This window comes from Salvelinus alpinus, chromosome 11, assembly GCF_045679555.1.
Source record: "Salvelinus alpinus chromosome 11, SLU_Salpinus.1, whole genome shotgun sequence".
Lineage (NCBI taxonomy): Eukaryota > Metazoa > Chordata > Actinopteri > Salmoniformes > Salmonidae > Salvelinus > Salvelinus alpinus.
This window is the reverse complement of record NC_092096.1, coordinates 74,287,220-74,307,694: the sequence shown is the minus strand read 5'-3', so window position 1 is coordinate 74,307,694 and position 20,475 is coordinate 74,287,220. Positions and strand designations below refer to the sequence as shown.

The 20,475-nt window shown below is 52.5% G+C and overlaps 1 protein-coding gene across 1 annotated transcript in view; it reads left to right on the top strand.

Moving 5' to 3' along the window:
• LOC139534791 (phosphatidylinositol 4,5-bisphosphate 3-kinase catalytic subunit alpha isoform-like) overlaps positions 1-20,474 on the top strand; it is a 36,025-nt gene extending 15,551 nt beyond the window's left edge. The window contains exon 5 of the mRNA XM_071334246.1: positions 14,764-20,474. Coding sequence (XP_071190347.1) covers positions 14,764-14,874 — 111 coding nt within the window. The 3' untranslated portion in view covers positions 14,875-20,474. The remainder of the gene's footprint in view (positions 1-14,763) is intronic.
• Position 20,475: the final 1 nt, after the last annotated feature.

The window sequence follows — 20,475 nt, the reverse complement described above, 5'->3', positions numbered from 1 at the left end:
AATACAGAACCCTTGACCCCTGACCCCTGAACCCTACCTGAGGAAGACCCTCGCTCTGGAGAAGAGCCAACAGGTAATACAGAACCCCTGACCCCTGAACCCTACCTGAGGAAGACCCTCGCTCTGGAGAAGAGCCAACAGGTAATACAGAACCCCTGACCCCTGAACCCTACCTGAGGAAGACCCTCGCTCTGGAGAAGAGCCAACAGGTAATACAGAACCCCTGACCCCTGAACCCTACCTGAGGAAGACCCTCGCTCTGGAGAAGAGCCAACAGGTAATACAGAACCCTTGACCCCTAACCCCTGACCCCTGAACCCTACCTGAGGAAGACACTCGCTTGGAGAAGAGCCAACAGGTAATACAGAACCCCTGACCCCTGAACCCTACCTGAGGAAGACCCTAGCTCTGGAGAAGAGCCAACAGGTAATACAGAACCCCTGACCCCTGAACCCCACATGAGGAAGACACTCGCTTTGGAGAAGAGCCAACAGGTAATACAGAACCCCTGACCCCTGAACCCTACCTGAGGAAGACCCTCGCTCTGGAGAAGAGCCAACAGGTAATACAGAACCCTTGACCCCTAACCCCTGACCCCTGAACCCTACCTGAGGAAGACACTCGCTTGGAGAAGAGCCAACAGGTAATACAGAACCCCTGACCCCTGAACCCTACCTGAGGAAGACCCTCGCTTTGGAGAAGAGCCAACAGGTAATACAGAACCCCTGACCCCTGAACCCTACCTGAGGAAGACCCTCGCTCTGGAGAAGAGCCAACAGGTAATACAGAACCCCTGACCCCTGAACCCTACCTGAGGAAGACCCTCGCTCTGGAGAAGAGCCAACAGGTAATACAGAACCCCTGACCCCTGAACCCTACCTGAGGAAGACCCTCGCTCTGGAGAAGAGCCAACAGGTAATACAGAATCCCTGACCCCTGAACCCCACCTGAGGAAGACCCTCGCTCTGGAGAAGAGCCAACAGGTAATACAGAACCCCTGACCCCTGAACCCTACATGAGGAAGACACTCGCTCTGGAGAAGAGCCAACAGGTAATACAGAACCCCTGACCCCTGAACCCTACCTGAGGAAGACCCTCGCTCTGGAGAAGAGCCAACAGGTAATACAGAACCCCTGACCCCTGAACCCCACCTGAGGAAGACCCTCACTTTGGAGAAGAGCCAACAGGTAATCCAGAACCCCTGACCCCTGAACCCTGAACCCCACCTGAGGAAGACCCTCGCTCTGGAGAAGAGCCAACAGGTAATACAGAACCCTTGACCCCTGACCCCTGAACCCTACCTGAGGAAGACCCTCGCTCTGGAGAAGAGCCAACAGGTAATACAGAATCCCTGACCCCTGAACCCTACCTGAGGAAGACCCTCGCTTTGGAGAAGAGCCAACAGGTAATACAGAACCCCTGACCCCTGAACCCTACCTGAGGAAGACCCTCGCTCTGGAGAAGAGCCAACAGGTAATACAGAACCCCTGACCCCTGAACCCTACCTGAGGAAGACCCTCGCTCTGGAGAAGAGCCAACAGGTAATACAGAACCCCTGACCCCTGAACCCTACCTGAGGAAGACCCTCGCTCTGGAGAAGAGGCAACAGGTAATACAGAACCCCTGACCCCTGAACCCTACCTGAGGAAGACCCTCGCTCTGGAGAAGAGCCAACAGGTAATACAGAACCCCTGACCCCTGAACCCCACCTGAGGAAGACCCTCGCTCTGGAGAAGAGCCAACAGGTAATACAGAACCCCTGACCCCTGAACCCTACCTGAGGAAGACCCTCGCTCTGGAGAAGAGCCAACAGGTAATACAGAACCCCTGAACCCTGAACCCTACCTGAGGAAGACCCTCGCTCTGGAGAAGAGCCAACAGGTAATACAGAATCCCTGACCCCTGAACCCTACCTGAGGAAGACCCTCGCTTTGGAGAAGAGCCAACAGGTAATACAGAACCCCTGACCCCTGACCCCTGAACCCTACCTGAGGAAGACCCTCGCTCTGGAGAAGAGCCAACAGGTAATACAGAACCCCTGACCCCTGAACCCTACCTGAGGAAGACCCTCGCTCTGGAGAAGAGCCAACAGGTAATACAGAACCCCTGACCCCTGAACCCTACCTGAGGAAGACCCTCGCTCTGGAGAAGAGCCAACAGGTAATACAGAATCCCTGACCCCTGAACCCTACCTGAGGAAGACCCTCGCTTTGGAGAAGAGCCAACAGGTAATACAGAACCCCTGACCCCTGAACCCTACCTGAGGAAGACCCTCGCTCTGGAGAAGAGCCAACAGGTAATACAGAACCCCTGACCCCTGAACCCTACCTGAGGAAGACCCTCGCTCTGGAGAAGAGCCAACAGGTAATACAGAACCCCTGACCCCTGAACCCTACCTGAGGAAGACCCTCGCTTTGGAGAAGAGCCAACAGGTAATACGGAACCCTTGACCCCTGAACCCCACCTGAGGAAGACCCTCACTTTGGAGAAGAGCCAACAGGTAATACAGAACCCCTGACCCCTGAACCCTACCTGAGGAAGACCCTCGCTTGGAGAAGAGCCAACAGGTAATACAGAACCCTTGACCCCTGACCCCTGAACCCTACCTGAGGAAGACCCTCGCTCTGGAGAAGAGCCAACAGGTAATACAGAACCCCTGACCCCTGACCCCTACCTGAGGAAGACACTCGCTTGGAGAAGAGCCAACAGGTAATACAGAACCCTTGACCCCTGACCCCTGAACCCTACCTGAGGAAGACCCTCGCTTTGGAGAAGAGCCAACAGGTAATACAGAACCCCTGACCCCTGAACCCTCCCTGAGGAAGACCCTCGCTTGGAGAAGAGCCAACAGGTAATACAGAACCCCTGACCCCTGAACCCTACCTGAGGAAGACCCTCGCTTGGAGAAGAGCCAACAGGTAATACAGAACCCCTGACCCCTGAACCCTCCCTGAGGAAGACCCTCGCTTGGAGAAGAGCCAACAGGTAATACAGAACCCCTGACCCCTGAACCCTACCTGAGGAAGACCCTCGCTCTGGAGAAGAGCCAACAGGTAATACAGAACCCCTGACCCCTGAACCCTACCTGAGGAAGACCCTCGCTTTGGAGAAGAGCCAACAGGTAATACAGAACCCCTGACCCCTGAACCCTACCTGAGGAAGACCCTCGCTCTGGAGAAGAGCCAACAGGTAATACAGAACCCCTGACCCCTGAACCCTACCTGAGGAAGACCCTCGCTCTGGAGAAGAGCCAACAGGTAATACAGAACCCCTGACCCCTGAACCCTACCTGAGGAAGACCCTCGCTTTGGAGAAGAGCCAACAGGTAATACAGAACCCTTGACCCCTGAACCCCACCTGAGGAAGACCCTCACTTTGGAGAAGAGCCAACAGGTAATACAGAACCCCTGACCCCTGAACCCTACCTGAGGAAGACCCTCGCTTGGAGAAGAGCCAACAGGTAATACAGAACCCTTGACCCCCTGACCCCTGAACCCTACCTGAGGAAGACCCTCGCTCTGGAGAAGAGCCAACAGGTAATACAGAACCCCTGACCCCTGAACCCTACCTGAGGAAGACACTCGCTTGGAGAAGAGCCAACAGGTAATACAGAACCCTTGACCCCTGACCCCTGAACCCTACCTGAGGAAGACCCTCGCTTTGGAGAAGAGCCAACAGGTAATACAGAACCCCTGACCCCTGAACCCTACCTGAGGAAGACCCTCGCTTGGAGAAGAGCCAACAGGTAATACAGAACCCCTGACCCCTGAACCCTCCCTGAGGAAGACCCTCGCTTGGAGAAGAGCCAACAGGTAATACAGAACCCCTGACCCCTGAACCCTACCTGAGGAAGACCCTCGCTTGGAGAAGAGCCAACAGGTAATACAGAACCCCTGACCCCTGACCCCTGAACCCTCCCTGAGGAAGACCCTCGCTTGGAGAAGAGCCAACAGGTAATACAGAACCCCTGACCCCTGAACCCTACCTGAGGAAGACCCTCGCTCTGGAGAAGAGCCAACAGGTAATACAGAACCCCTGACCCCTGAACCCTACCTGAGGAAGACCCTCGCTTTGGAGAAGAGCCAACAGGTAATACAGAACCCCTGACCCCTACCTGAGGAAGACCCTCGCTCTGGAGAAGAGCCAACAGGTAATACAGAACCCCTGACCCCTGAACCCTACCTGAGGAAGACCCTCGCTCTGGAGAAGAGCCAACAGGTAATACAGAACCCCTGACCCCTGAACCCTACCTGAGGAAGACCCTCGCTCTGGAGAAGAGCCAACAGGTAATACAGAACCCCTGACCCCTACCTGAGGAAGACCCTCGCTCTGGAGAAGAGCCAACAGGTAATACAGAACCCTTGACCCCTAACCCCTGACCCCTGAACCCTACCTGAGGAAGACACTCGCTTGGAGAAGAGCCAACAGGTAATACAGAACCCCTGACCCCTGAACCCTACCTGAGGAAGACCCTCGCTTTGGAGAAGAGCCAACAGGTAATACAGAACCCCTGACCCCTGAACCCTACCTGAGGAAGACCCTCGCTCTGGAGAAGAGCCAACAGGTAATACAGAACCCCTGACCCCTGAACCCTACCTGAGGAAGACCCTCGCTCTGGAGAAGAGCCAACAGGTAATACAGAACCCCTGACCCCTGAACCCTACCTGAGGAAGACCCTCGCTCTGGAGAAGAGCCAACAGGTAATACAGAACCCCTGACCCCTGAACCCTACCTGAGGAAGACCCTCGCTCTGGAGAAGAGCCAACAGGTAATACAGAACCCCTGACCCCTGAACCCTACCTGAGGAAGACCCTCGCTCTGGAGAAGAGCCAACAGGTAATACAGAACCCCTGACCCCTGAACCCTACCTGAGGAAGACCCTCGCTCTGGAGAAGAGCCAACAGGTAATACAGAACCCCTGAACCCTGAACCCCACCTGAGGAAGACCCTCGCTCTGGAGAAGAGCCAACAGGTAATACAGAACCCTTGACCCCTGACCCCTGAACCCTACCTGAGGAAGACCCTCGCTCTGGAGATAGAGCCAACAGGTAATACAGAACCCCTGACCCCTGAACCCTACCTGAGGAAGACCCTCGCTCTGGAGAAGAGCCAACAGGTAATACAGAACCCCTGACCCCTGAACCCTACCTGAGGAAGACCCTCGCTCTGGAGAAGAGCCAACAGGTAATACAGAACCCCTGACCCCTGAACCCTACCTGAGGAAGACCCTCGCTCTGGAGAAGAGCCAACAGGTAATACAGAACCCCTGACCCCTGAACCCTACCTGAGGAAGACCCTCGCTCTGGAGAAGAGCCAACAGGTAATACAGAACCCCTGACCCCTGAACCCTACCTGAGGAAGACCCTCGCTCTGGAGAAGAGCCAACAGGTAATACAGAACCCCTGACCCCTGAACCCTACCTGAGGAAGACCCTCGCTCTGGAGAAGAGCCAACAGGTAATACAGAACCCTTGACCCCTGACCCCTGAACCCCACCTGAGGAAGACCCTCACTTTGGAGAAGAGCCAACAGGTAATCCAGAACCCCTGACCCCTGAACCCCACCTGAGGAAGACCCTCGCTCTGGAGAAGAGCCAACAGGTAATACAGAACCCCTGACCCCTGACCCCTGAACCCTACCTGAGGAAGACCCTCGCTCTGGAGAAGAGCCAACAGGTAATACAGAACCCCTGACCCCTGAACCCTACCTGAGGAAGACCCTCGCTCTGGAGAAGAGCCAACAGGTAATACAGAACCCCTGACCCCTGAACCCTACCTGAGGAAGACCCTCGCTCTGGAGAAGAGCCAACAGGTAATACAGAACCCCTGACCCCCACCTGAGGAAGACCCTCGCTCTGGAGAAGAGCCAACAGGTAATACAGAACCCCTGACCCCTGAACCCTACCTGAGGAAGACCCTCGCTCTGGAGAAGAGCCAACAGGTAATACAGAACCCCTGACCCCTGAACCCTACCTGAGGAAGACCCTCGCTCTGGAGAAGAGCCAACAGGTAATACAGAATCCCTGACCCCTGAACCCTACCTGAGGAAGACCCTCGCTTTGGAGAAGAGCCAACAGGTAATACAGAACCCCTGACCCCTGAACCCTACCTGAGGAAGACCCTCGCTCTGGAGAAGAGCCAACAGGTAATACAGAACCCCTGACCCCTGAACCCTACCTGAGGAAGACCCTCGCTCTGGAGAAGAGCCAACAGGTAATACAGAACCCCTGACCCCTGAACCCTACCTGAGGAAGACCCTCGCTCTGGAGAAGAGCCAACAGGTAATACAGAATCCCTGACCCCTGAACCCTACCTGAGGAAGACCCTCGCTTTGGAGAAGAGCCAACAGGTAATACAGAACCCCTGACCCCTGAACCCTACCTGAGGAAGACCCTCGCTTTGGAGAAGAGCCAACAGGTAATACAGAACCCCTGACCCCTACCTGAGGAAGACCCTCGCTCTGGAGAAGAGCCAACAGGTAATACAGAACCCCTGACCCCTGAACCCTACCTGAGGAAGACCCTCGCTCTGGAGAAGAGCCAACAGGTAATACAGAACCCCTGACCCCTGAACCCTACCTGAGGAAGACCCTCGCTCTGGAGAAGAGCCAACAGGTAATACAGAACCCCTGACCCCTACCTGAGGAAGACCCTCGCTCTGGAGAAGAGCCAACAGGTAATACAGAACCCTTGACCCCTAACCCCTGACCCCTGAACCCTACCTGAGGAAGACACTCGCTTGGAGAAGAGCCAACAGGTAATACAGAACCCCTGACCCCTGAACCCTACCTGAGGAAGACCCTCGCTTTGGAGAAGAGCCAACAGGTAATACAGAACCCCTGACCCCTGAACCCTACCTGAGGAAGACCCTCGCTCTGGAGAAGAGCCAACAGGTAATACAGAACCCCTGACCCCTGAACCCTACCTGAGGAAGACCCTCGCTCTGGAGAAGAGCCAACAGGTAATACAGAACCCCTGACCCCTGAACCCTACCTGAGGAAGACCCTCGCTCTGGAGAAGAGCCAACAGGTAATACAGAACCCCTGACCCCTGAACCCTACCTGAGGAAGACCCTCGCTCTGGAGAAGAGCCAACAGGTAATACAGAACCCCTGACCCCTGAACCCTACCTGAGGAAGACCCTCGCTCTGGAGAAGAGCCAACAGGTAATACAGAACCCCTGACCCCTGAACCCTACCTGAGGAAGACCCTCGCTCTGGAGAAGAGCCAACAGGTAATACAGAACCCCTGAACCCTGAACCCCACCTGAGGAAGACCCTCGCTCTGGAGAAGAGCCAACAGGTAATACAGAACCCTTGACCCCTGACCCCTGAACCCTACCTGAGGAAGACCCTCGCTCTGGAGATAGAGCCAACAGGTAATACAGAACCCCTGACCCCTGAACCCTACCTGAGGAAGACCCTCGCTCTGGAGAAGAGCCAACAGGTAATACAGAACCCCTGACCCCTGAACCCTACCTGAGGAAGACCCTCGCTCTGGAGAAGAGCCAACAGGTAATACAGAACCCCTGACCCCTGAACCCTACCTGAGGAAGACCCTCGCTCTGGAGAAGAGCCAACAGGTAATACAGAACCCCTGACCCCTGAACCCTACCTGAGGAAGACCCTCGCTCTGGAGAAGAGCCAACAGGTAATACAGAACCCCTGACCCCTGAACCCTACCTGAGGAAGACCCTCGCTCTGGAGAAGAGCCAACAGGTAATACAGAACCCCTGACCCCTGAACCCTACCTGAGGAAGACCCTCGCTCTGGAGAAGAGCCAACAGGTAATACAGAACCCTTGACCCCTGACCCCTGAACCCCACCTGAGGAAGACCCTCACTTTGGAGAAGAGCCAACAGGTAATCCAGAACCCCTGACCCCTGAACCCCACCTGAGGAAGACCCTCGCTCTGGAGAAGAGCCAACAGGTAATACAGAACCCCTGACCCCTGACCCCTGAACCCTACCTGAGGAAGACCCTCGCTCTGGAGAAGAGCCAACAGGTAATACAGAACCCCTGACCCCTGAACCCTACCTGAGGAAGACCCTCGCTCTGGAGAAGAGCCAACAGGTAATACAGAACCCCTGACCCCTGAACCCTACCTGAGGAAGACCCTCGCTCTGGAGAAGAGCCAACAGGTAATACAGAACCCCTGACCCCCACCTGAGGAAGACCCTCGCTCTGGAGAAGAGCCAACAGGTAATACAGAACCCCTGACCCCTGAACCCTACCTGAGGAAGACCCTCGCTCTGGAGAAGAGCCAACAGGTAATACAGAACCCCTGACCCCTGAACCCTACCTGAGGAAGACCCTCGCTCTGGAGAAGAGCCAACAGGTAATACAGAATCCCTGACCCCTGAACCCTACCTGAGGAAGACCCTCGCTTTGGAGAAGAGCCAACAGGTAATACAGAACCCCTGACCCCTGAACCCTACCTGAGGAAGACCCTCGCTCTGGAGAAGAGCCAACAGGTAATACAGAACCCCTGACCCCTGAACCCTACCTGAGGAAGACCCTCGCTCTGGAGAAGAGCCAACAGGTAATACAGAACCCCTGACCCCTGAACCCTACCTGAGGAAGACCCTCGCTCTGGAGAAGAGCCAACAGGTAATACAGAATCCCTGACCCCTGAACCCTACCTGAGGAAGACCCTCGCTTTGGAGAAGAGCCAACAGGTAATACAGAACCCCTGACCCCTGAACCCTACCTGAGGAAGACCCTCACTCTGGAGAAGAGCCAACAGGTAATACAGAACCCCTGACCCCTGAACCCTACCTGAGGAAGACCCTCGCTCTGGAGAAGAGCCAACAGGTAATACAGAACCCCTGACCCCTGAACCCTACCTGAGGAAGACCCTCGCTTTGGAGAAGAGCCAACAGGTAATACAGAACCCTTGACCCCTGAACCCCACCTGAGGAAGACCCTCACTTTGGAGAAGAGCCAACAGGTAATACAGAACCCCTGACCCCTGAACCCTACCTGAGGAAGACCCTCGCTTGGAGAAGAGCCAACAGGTAATACAGAACCCTTGACCCCTGACCCCTGAACCCTACCTGAGGAAGACCCTCGCTCTGGAGAAGAGCCAACAGGTAATACAGAACCCCTGACCCCTGAACCCTACCTGAAGAAGACACTCGCTTGGAGAAGAGCCAACAGGTAATACAGAACCCTTGACCCCTGACCCCTGAACCCTACCTGAGGAAGACCCTCGCTTTGGAGAAGAGCCAACAGGTAATACAGAACCCCTGACCCCTGAACCCTACCTGAGGAAGACCCTCGCTTGGAGAAGAGCCAACAGGTAATACAGAACCCCTGACCCCTGAACCCTACCTGAGGAAGACCCTCGCTTGGAGAAGAGCCAACAGGTAATACAGAACCCCTGACCCCTGAACCCTACCTGAGGAAGACCCTCGCTCTGGAGAAGAGCCAACAGGTAATACAGAACCCCTGACCCCTGAACCCTACCTGAGGAAGACCCTCGCTTTGGAGAAGAGCCAACAGGTAATACAGAACCCCTGACCCCTGAACCCTACCTGAGGAAGACCCTCGCTCTGGAGAAGAGCCAACAGGTAATACAGAACCCCTGACCCCTGAACCCTACCCGAGGAAGACCCTCGCTCTGGAGAAGAGCCAACAGGTAATACAGAACCCCTGACCCCTGAACCCTACCTGAGGAAGACCCTCGCTCTGGAGAAGAGCCAACAGGTAATACAGAACCCCTGACCCCTGAACCCTACCTGAGGAAGACCCTCGCTCTGGAGAAGAGCCAACAGGTAATACAGAACCCCTGACCCCTGAACCCTACCTGAGGAAGACCCTCGCTCTGGAGAAGAGCCAACAGGTAATACAGAACCCTTGACCCCTAACCCCTGAACCCAACCTGAGGAAGACACTCGCTTGGAGAAGAGCCAACAGGTAATACAGAACCCCTGACCCCTGAACCCTACCTGAGGAAGACCCTCGCTCTGGAGAAGAGCCAACAGGTAATACAGAACCCCTGACCCCTGAACCCTACCTGAGGAAGACCCTCGCTCTGGAGAAGAGCCAACAGGTAATACAGAACCCCTGACCCCTGAACCCTACCTGAGGAAGACCCTCGCTCTGGAGAAGAGCCAACAGGTAATACAGAACCCCTGACCCCTGAACCCTACCTGAGGAAGACCCTCGCTCTGGAGAAGAGCCAACAGGTAATACAGAACCCCTGACCCCTGAACCCTACCTGAGGAAGACCCTCGCTCTGGAGAAGAGCCAACAGGTAATACAGAACCCCTGAACCCTGAACCCCACCTGAGGAAGACCCTCGCTCTGGAGAAGAGCCAACAGGTAATACAGAACCCTTGACCCCTGAACCCTACCTGAGGAAGACCCTCGCTCTGGAGAAGATCCAACAGATAATACAGAATCCCTGACCCCTGAACCCTACCTGAGGAAGACCCTCGCTTTGGAGAAGAGCCAACAGGTAATACAGAACCCCTGACCCCTGACCCCTGAACCCTACCTGAGGAAGACCCTCGCTCTGGAGAAGAGCCAACAGGTAATACAGAACCCCTGACCCCTGAACCCTACCTGAGGAAGACCCTCGCTCTGGAGAAGAGCCAACAGGTAATACAGAACCCCTGACCCCTACCTGAGGAAGACCCTCGCTCTGGAGAAGAGCCAACAGGTAATACAGAACCCCTGACCCCTGAACCCTACCTGAGGAAGACCCTCGCTCTGGAGAAGAGCCAACAGGTAATACAGAACCCCTGACCCCTGAACCCTACCTGAGGAAGACCCTCGCTCTGGAGAAGAGCCAACAGGTAATACAGAATCCCTGACCCCTGAACCCTACCTGAGGAAGACCCTCGCTTTGGAGAAGAGCCAACAGGTAATACAGAACCCCTGACCCCTGACCCCTGAACCCTACCTGAGGAAGACCCTCGCTCTGGAGAAGAGCCAACAGGTAATATAGAACCCCTGACCCCTGAACCCTACCTGAGGAAGACCCTCGCTCTGGAGAAGAGCCAACAGGTAATACAGAACCCCTGACCCCTGAACCCTACCTGAGGAAGACCCTCGCTTTGGAGAAGAGCCAACAGGTAATACAGAACCCTTGACCCCTGAACCCCACCTGAGGAAGACCCTCGCTCTGGAGAAGAGCCAACAGGTAATACAGAACCCCTGACCCCTGAACCCTACCTGAGGAAGACCCTCGCTTGGAGAAGAGCCAACAGGTAATACAGAACCCTTGACCCCTGACCCCTGAACCCTACCTGAGGAAGACCCTCGCTCTGGAGAAGAGGCAACAGGTAATACAGAACCCCTGACCCCTGAACCCTACCTGAGGAAGACACTCGCTTGGAGAAGAGCCAACAGGTAATACAGAACCCTTGACCCCTGAACCCTACCTGAGGATGACCCTCGCTTTGGAGAAGAGCCAACAGGTAATACAGAACCCCTGACCCCTGAACCCTACCTGAGGAAGACCCTCGCTTGGAGAAGAGCCAACAGGTAATACAGAACCCCTGACCCCTGACCCCTGAACCCTACCTGAGGAAGACCCTCGCTTGGAGAAGAGCCAACAGGTAATACAGAACCCCTGACCCCTGAACCCTACCTGAGGAAGACCCTCGCTCTGGAGAAGAGCCAACAGGTAATACAGAACCCCTGACCCCTGAACCCTACCTGAGAAAGACCCTCGCTTTGGAGAAGAGCCAACAGGTAATACAGAACCCCTGACCCCTGAACCCTACCTGAGGAAGACCCTCGCTCTGGAGAAGAGCCAACAGGTAATACAGAACCCCTGACACCTGACCCCTGAACCCCACCTGAGGAAGACCTTCGCTCTGGAGAAGAGCCAACAGGTAATACAGAACCCCTGACCCCTGAACCCTACCTGAGGAAGACCCTCGCTCTGGAGAAGAGCCAACAGGTAATACAGAACCCCTGACCCCTGAACCCCACCTGAGGAAGACCCTCGCTCTGGAGAAGAGCCAACAGGTAATACAGAACCCCTGACCCCTGAACCCCACCTGAGGAAGACCCTCGCTCTGGAGAAGAGCCAACAGGTAATACAGAACCCTTGACCCCTGACCCCTGAACCCTACCTGAGGAAGACCCTCAATCTGGAGAAGAGCCAACAGGTAATACAGAACCCCTGACCCCTGACCCCTGAACCCCACCTGAGGAAGACCCTCGCTCTGGAGAAGAGCCAACAGGTAATACAGAACCCCTGACCCCTGAACCCTACCTGAGGAAGACCCTCGCTCTGGAGAAGAGCCAACAGGTAATACAGAACCCCTGACCCCTGAACCCTACCTGAGGAAGACACTCGCTTGGAGAAGAGCCAACAGGTAATACAGAACCCCTGACCCCTGAACCCTACCTGAGGAAGACCCTCGCTCTGGAGAAGAGCCAACAGGTAATACAGAACCCCTGACCCCTGACCCCTGAACCCCACCTGAGGAAGACCCTCGCTCTGGAGAAGAGCCAACAGGTAATACAGAACCCTTGACCCCTGACCCCTGAACCCTACCTGAGGAAGACCCTCGCTCTGGAGAAGAGCCAACAGGTAATACAGAACCCCTGACCCCTGAACCCTACCTGAGGAAGACACTCGCTTGGAGAAGAGCCAACAGGTAATACAGAACCCCTGACCCCTGTCCCCTGAACCCCACCTGAGGAAGACCCTCGCTCTGGAGAAGAGCCAACAGGTAATACAGAATCCCTGACCCCTGAACCCTACCTGAGGAAGACCCTCGCTCTGGAGAAGAGCCAACGGGTAATACAGAACCCCTGAACCCTACCTGAGGAAGACCCTCGCTTTGGAGAAGAGCCAACAGGTAATACAGAACCCCTGACCCCTGAACCCCACCTGAGGAAGACCCTCGCTTGGAGAAGAGCCAACAGGTAATACAGAATCCCTGACCTCTAACCCCTAACCCCTGACCCCTGACCCTACCTGAGGAAGACCCTCACTTTGGAGAAGAGCCAACAGGTAATACAGAACCCCTGACCCCTGAACCCTACCTGAGGAAGACCCTCGCTTGGAGAAGAGCCAACAGGTAATACAGAATCCCTGACCCCTAACCCCTGACCCCTGACCCTACCTGAGGAAAACCCTCGCTTTGGAGAAGAGCCAACAGGTAATACAGAATCCCTGACCCCTAACCCCTGACCCTACCTGAGGAAAACCCTCGCTTTGGAGAAGAGCCAACAGGTAATACAGAACCCCTGACCCCTGACCCTACCTGAGGAAGACCCTCGCTCTGGAGAAGAGCCAACAGGTAATACGTACCCTTGACCCCTGAACCCCACCTGAGGAAGACCCTCGCTCTGGAGAAGAGCCAACAGGTAATACAGAACCCTTGACCCCTGACCCCTGAACCCTACCTGAGGAAGACCCTCGCTCTGGAGAAGAGCCAACAGGTAATACAGAATCCCTGACCTCTAACCCCTAACCCCTGACCCCTGACCCTACCTGAGGAAGACCCTCACTTTGGAGAAGAGCCAACAGGTAATACAGAACCCTTGACCCCTGACCCCTGAACCCTACCTGAGGAAGACCCTTGCTTGGAGAAGAGCCAACAGGTAATACAGAACCCCTGACCCCTAACCCCTGACCCTACCTGAGGAAAACCCTCGCTTTGGAGAAGAGCCAACAGGTAATACAGAATCCCTGACCCCTAACCCCTGACCCCTGAACCCTACCTGAGGAAGACCCTCGCTCTGGAGAAGAGCCAACAGGTAGTACAGAATCCCTGACCTCTAACCCCTAACCCCTGACCCTACCTGAGGAAGACCCTCACTTTGGAGAAGAGCCAACAGGTAATACAGAACCCTTGACCCCTGACCGGTGAACCCTACCTGAGGAACACCCTTGCTTGGAGAAGAGCCAACAGGTAATACAGAACCCCTGACCCCTAACCCCTGAACCCTACCTGAGGAAGACCCTCGCTTTGGAGAAGAGCCAACAGGTAATACAGAATCCCTGACCCCTGAACCCTACCTGAGGAAGACCCTCGCTCTGGAGAAGAGCCAACAGGTAATACAGAATCCCTGACCCCTGAACCCTACCTGAGGAAGACCCTCGCTCTGTAGAAGAGCCAACAGGTAATACAGAACCCCTGACCCCTGAACCCTACCTGAGGAAAATCCTTGCTTGGAGAAGAGCCAACAGGTAATACAGAACCCCTGACCCCTGAACCCTACCTGAGGAAGACCCTGTACCAGTCCCTGACTAGAGGGGAATCACCCACCTGGTGTCCCAGGTCTATATCAGTCCCCGATTAGAGGGGATTCACCCACCTGGTGTCCCAGGTCTAAATCAGTCCCTGATTAGAGGGGAATCACCCACCTGGTGTCCCAGGTCTAAATCAGTCCCTGATTAGAGGGGAATCACCCACCTGGTGTCCCAGGTCTAAATCAGTCCCTGATTAGAGGAGAATCATCCACCTGGTGTCCCTGGTCTAAATCAGTCCCTGATTAGAGGAGAATCATCCACCTGGTGTCCCTGGTCTAAATCAGTCCCTGATTAGAGGAGAATCATCCACCTGGTGTCCCTGGTCTAAATCAGTCCCTGATTAGAGGGGAATCACCCAGCTGGTGTCCCTGGTCTAAATCAGTCCCTGATTAGAGGGGAACAATGAAAAATGCAGTGGATCTGGCCTGGACCAGATTTGAATTTGCCCTAATGTGTAGGGAAGTTATGACATGTATTTATAATGGATCCCCATTAGCTGTCTCTCTGTGTGTTATAACCTGTTATAACATGTTTGTGTCACCAGGAGGCTCTGGAGTACTTCACCAAGCAAATGAACGATGCTCATCATGGAGGATGGACCACGAAGATGGACTGGATCTTCCACACCATCAGACACATGCCCAACGAACACTGACACACACACACACACACACACACACACACACACACACACACACACACACACACACACACACACACACACACACACACACACACACACACACACACACACACACACACACACACACACACACACACACACAGAGAGAGAGAGAGTCACACATACACACTCCCATTTGATATGAAGGCGCAATAATCATTATGTTAGTACCAACAGTAGCTAAAACATTCTGATACAAACATTCCCCCTCCCATAAACACACCTTCTCCCTCCCATCAACACACCTTCTTCTTCCCATAGACACACCTTCTCCTTCCCATCAACACACCTTCTCCTTCCCATCAACACACCTTCTCCTTCCCATCAACACACCTTCTCCTTCCCATCAACACACCTTCTCCCTCCCATCAACACACCTTCTTCTTCCCATAGACACACCTTCTCCCTCCCATAAACACACCTTCTCCCTCCCATAAACACACCTTCTCCCTCCCATCAACACACCTTCTCCCTCCCATAAACACACCTTCTCCCTCCCATAAACACACCTTCTCCCTCCCATAAACACACCTTCTTCTTCCCATAAAGACACATTCCCCCTCCCCTCCCATAAACACATGTTCCCCGTCCCACATAGGGCTGTTGTGGTGACCGTATTACCGCCACATCGGAAGTCATGAGTCATGACCACAGTAAAATTCAATGGTAATCTCCTCTTATGTACTCTGGACATGTTAGACGTACCCAACCCGCTAACGACCACCAGGTCCTAATGGCCTGGTACTCAGGGCTCTATTGTCCCTCCATCAGGTCCTAATGGCCTGGTACTCAGGGCTCTATTGTCCCTCCATCAGGTCCTAATGACCTGGTACTCAGGGCTCTATTGTCCCTCCATCAGGTCCTAACGGCCTGGTACTCAGGGCTCTATTGTCCCTCCATCAGGTCCTAATGGCCTGGTACTCAGGGCTCTATTGTCCCTCCATCAGGTCCTAATGGCCTGGTACTCAGGGCTCTGTTGTCCCTCCATCAGGTCCTAATGACCTGGTACTCAGGGCTCTATTGTCCCTCCATCAGGTCCTAATGACCTGGTACTCAGGGCTCTATTGTCCCTCCATCAGGTCCTAATGACCTGGTATTCAGGGCTCTATTGTCCCTCCATCAGGTCCTAATGGCCTGGTACTCAGGGCTCTATTGTCCCTCCATCAGATCCTAATGGCCTGGTACTCAGGGCTCTGTTGTCCCTCCATCAGGTCCTAATGACCTGGTACTCAGGGCTCTATTGTCCCTCCATCAGGTCCTAAGGGCCTGGTACTCAGGACTCTATTGTCCCTCCATCAGGTCCTAATGACCTCGTACTCAGGGCTATATTGTCCCTCCATCAGGTCCTAATGACCTGGTACTCAGGGCTATATTGTCCCTCCATCAGGTCCTAATGACCTGGTACTCAGGGATCTATTGTCCCTCCATCAGGTCCTAATGGCCTGGTACTCAGGGCTCTATTGTCCCTCCATCAGGTCCTAACGGTCTGGTACTCAGGGCTCTATTGTCCCCAACTAAAGTTGGGCTTGTATATGTGATGGATTGCAGACCAGGCAGTGTGCAGTAGACTGTATAGTTTGCAGTACGGTTAGCCTAGTTAGCTAGCTACTGCGGTTAGCCACCTAGCATGCTAGCTTGTTGAGAAACACTCAGAAGTATATTAGAGCTGATTATAGGCCTACTGTAATTATAGGCCTACTGTAATTATAGGCCTACTGTAATTATAGGCCTAGTGTAATTATAGGCCTACTGTATATGAGCCCAAGACCATAATAACATCTGAATTAAAATAATGATTTTTCCCTTATACAATACATAGCCTATTGCATATTACGCACGGCAGAAAAAAACTTTTAAAAAACGATTGAAGATGTCTTTGGTACATAATTGGTCTATCCTATTCTCCCAAACATTATACACATTCTAGTAACGGCCTTTGAATGTGGATTGTATTATTATGCATCCTGGGTGGACTGGTTACCTGACGCTACACTCAGAGCCTTCTATCCTGGGAGAGTACTGTATAGGCCTCGGTCATGCTGTTGGTTCATTGATTGTGCAAGGTGGCTTACAACTGTCGGCCTACAATTATAGTGAATTTGTATTTGATTTTGAACAGCCTGGTAAAAGGGCATTTTTATACTTTCATCATTTAATAGTCTTACACATTTCCTTTAGCTAGAGAATATCTCACCACTGTGTTTCTCCATCTCTTCCCTCTCTCTTCTTCATTCCTTTCTCAAGCGTGCAGAAATATGTTTTGTTGTGAAAACATGTTACTCTCGATGTTACTGCCGAACAGATTTCACTTGGTTTCCCAAAATAATCACTGGGTAGCTGTAGGAACAGGGTAGGAGAGCCCATGGCATACAGAGTACTGGGTAGCTGCAGGAACAGGGTAGGAGAGCCCATGGCATACAGAGTACTGGGTAGCTACAGGAACAGGGTAGGAGAGCCCATGGCATACAGAGTACTGGGTAGCTGCAGGAACAGGGTTGGAGAGCCCATGGCATACAGAGTACTGGGTAGCTGCAGGAACAGGGTAGGAGAGCCCATGACATACAGAGTACTGGGTAGCTGCAGGAACAGGGTTGGAGAGACCATGGCATACAGAGTACTGGGTAGCTGCAGGAACAGGTCTGGAGAGCCCATGGCATACAGAGTACTGGGTAGCTGCAGGAACAGGGTAGGAGAGCCCATGGCATACAGAGTACTGGGTAGCTGCAGGAACAGGGTAGGAGAGACCATGGCATACAGAGTACTGGGTAGCTGCAGGAACAGGGTTGGAGAGGCCATGGCATACAGAGTACTGGGTAGGAACAGGGTAGGAGAGACCATGGCATACAGAGTACTGGGTAGCAGCAGGAACAGGGTTGGAGAGACCATGGCATACAGAGTACTGGGTAGCTGCAGGAACAGGGTTGGAGAGCCCATGGCATACAGAGTACTGGGTAGCTGCAGGAACAGGGTTGGAGAGACCATGGCATACAGAGTACTGGGTAGCTGCAGGAACAGGCCTGGAGAGCCCATGGCATACAGAGTACTGGGTAGCTGCAGGAACAGGGTTGGAGAGGCCATGGCATACAGAGTACTGGGTAGGAACAGGGTAGGAGAGCCCATGGCATACAGAGTACTGGGTAGGAACAGGGTTGGAGAGGCCATGGCATACAGAGTACTGGGTAGGAACAGGGTAGGAGAGCCCATGGCATACAGAGTACTGAAATGTGTTCCTAGACATTTCTATATGGAATCAAGCAGTGTTGATGGGTGCCACTGAAAAGAGGATCCCAGCTGCTACTATTAACCACATGCTCTGCTATTAAACCAGAGCAGCCTAAACCGGCATGACTGAAGAGGAAGGAGGAGCCTGTGTTTATCCTCTTGTTCCTGGCCATTTCACAGTGGGCCATTCTAAATCTAAACTCAGTTTACATATTAGTAAAGACAAGATTACATTGAGACTAGGCTGCACACGTCCTCTCATCATGTCATCATATTTTCACCCATCACACGGAGACAAGGAACAGAGCGCAAACTTATGCGAATTTTTCAAATCATAGTCTCATACACACACTGTTCCTGCCTAGATAATATTACTCTCTCTCTCTCTCTTGGAAGATACACACAGATACACACTGTTCCTGCCTAGATAATATTACTCTCTCTCAGACACAATGTTAGGGTAATGATGTGAGTTAGGGTAATGTTAGGGTGATGGTTGATGTGAGTTAGGGTAATGTTAGGGTGATGGTTGATGTCAGTTAGGGTAATGATGTCAGTTAGGGTAATGATGTCAGTTAGGGTAATGTTGTCAGCTAGGGTAATGATGTCAGTTAGGGTAATGTTAGGGTGATGGTTGATGTGAGTTAGGGTAATGTTAGGGTGATGGTTGATGTCAGTTAGGGTAATGATGTCAGTTAGGGTAATGATGTCAGTTAGGGTAATGTTGTCAGTTAGGGTAATGATGTCAGTTAGGGTAATGTTAGGGTGATGGTTGATGTCAGTTAGGGTAATGATGTCAGTTAGGGTAATGTTAGGGTGATGGTGGTAGAAGTCGTAGAGAGGGGATGTATTGAGAGATTGTTTAGAGAGGATGGATGGTGGGTGTTGTGTAGGTTGTCGCTCGGGTCGTTTTTTGATCCTCAGGGTTTGGCAAAGGTCAAAGGTTGCTGCCGCAACAAAGCCAAAGGCATCATGGGAAAATATCTGACTTGCACTGAAACAGAAAATAATGTTGAGAAGACAAACTTAATCATGATCATCTCTCGTCTCGATCATCTTCCTGATCAGTTTAATATAAAAGCCTTTCTGTCTTTGTTTGAGAGACTGTGTTCGACTTGACCCAGCGTTATTGATAACCAGCGTTATTGATAACCAGGGTATTGATAACCAGGGTTATTGATAACTAGCGTATTGATAACCAGCGTTATTAATAACCAGCGTTATTGATAACTAGCGTATTGATAACCAGGGTTATTAATAACCAGCGTATTGATAACTAGCGTATTGATAACCAGGGTATTGATAACCAGGGTATTGATTACCAGGAGACTGAAGGAGTCACTGTGAGTGCAGTAAGCTCTGCACACAACACACAGAACTTAACTAGTCCCCCATCCCACAACTAACTTAACTAGTTCCCCATTCCACAACTAACTTTACCAGTCAATAGTCAGAGGGTCTAAACTAGTCAGGACGGGTCTAACCAGAGGATTTTCTTTAAACTCGTCTACGTTAAAGTCCTGTGTGTCCTGCGTGTGAGAGCTCTGTCAATATGAATAGTGTTATCAGGGATGTCATTCTGAAAGGACAATCTCAGAGATACCTTACGAGGTCAACAATTAATAAGGTTTTCTGACTGAACTCAACCGTGATATTGTAGATATGAGTTATTTAAATCCTCCACATCCGGTCCGTTGTAGAAAAAGACGAACCATTCATCTCCACGGCGCCGTAGTTACACAGTATGGCCACCAATCGGAAGGGTGCGTATATAAAACATGTTTATTCCCAAAAGGATCAATCATGGTGATTTATTAAATCGTTTCTGTGGCTCTGGTGTTTTTATATCAATGTGATGATTGATTACTGAAGTCATGACGTGTGGTTTTCATTTGTGATGAGTTTAGTAACTGAAGATCTGTTTGGTTAAGTGGAGTGGAAAAACGTGATTACATTTTTTTGGGGTCCAACTATCGATATCCTACATATTCATTGATCGATCCCCTGGTAGATCATCAATAACATCCATTTAGTTAGTGCATGAGTAATTTATTGGAATATAAATATATTATTTTTGAGTAATAAACACCTGACAAACAAGCAATAGTACTCTTCAGAGGTTATAGCCACTGAGCTATGGTTATAACTGGTTACAAGGGCCCTAAGGCAAGTTATTAGCGGTCGTAGCATATGTGGTCAGTGAGGTGTGTTTTGAGAATCGCTGTACTGTATTTTGATAAAGTTTGTATTCTGGTAGGTGGGTGTGGCGCCCCCTGGTGGCCAGGGAGGGCAAAGCCTGCATGTCCATTCTGATGTTTCTAGTGTATTTAATAAACATTTTACAACCTCAAC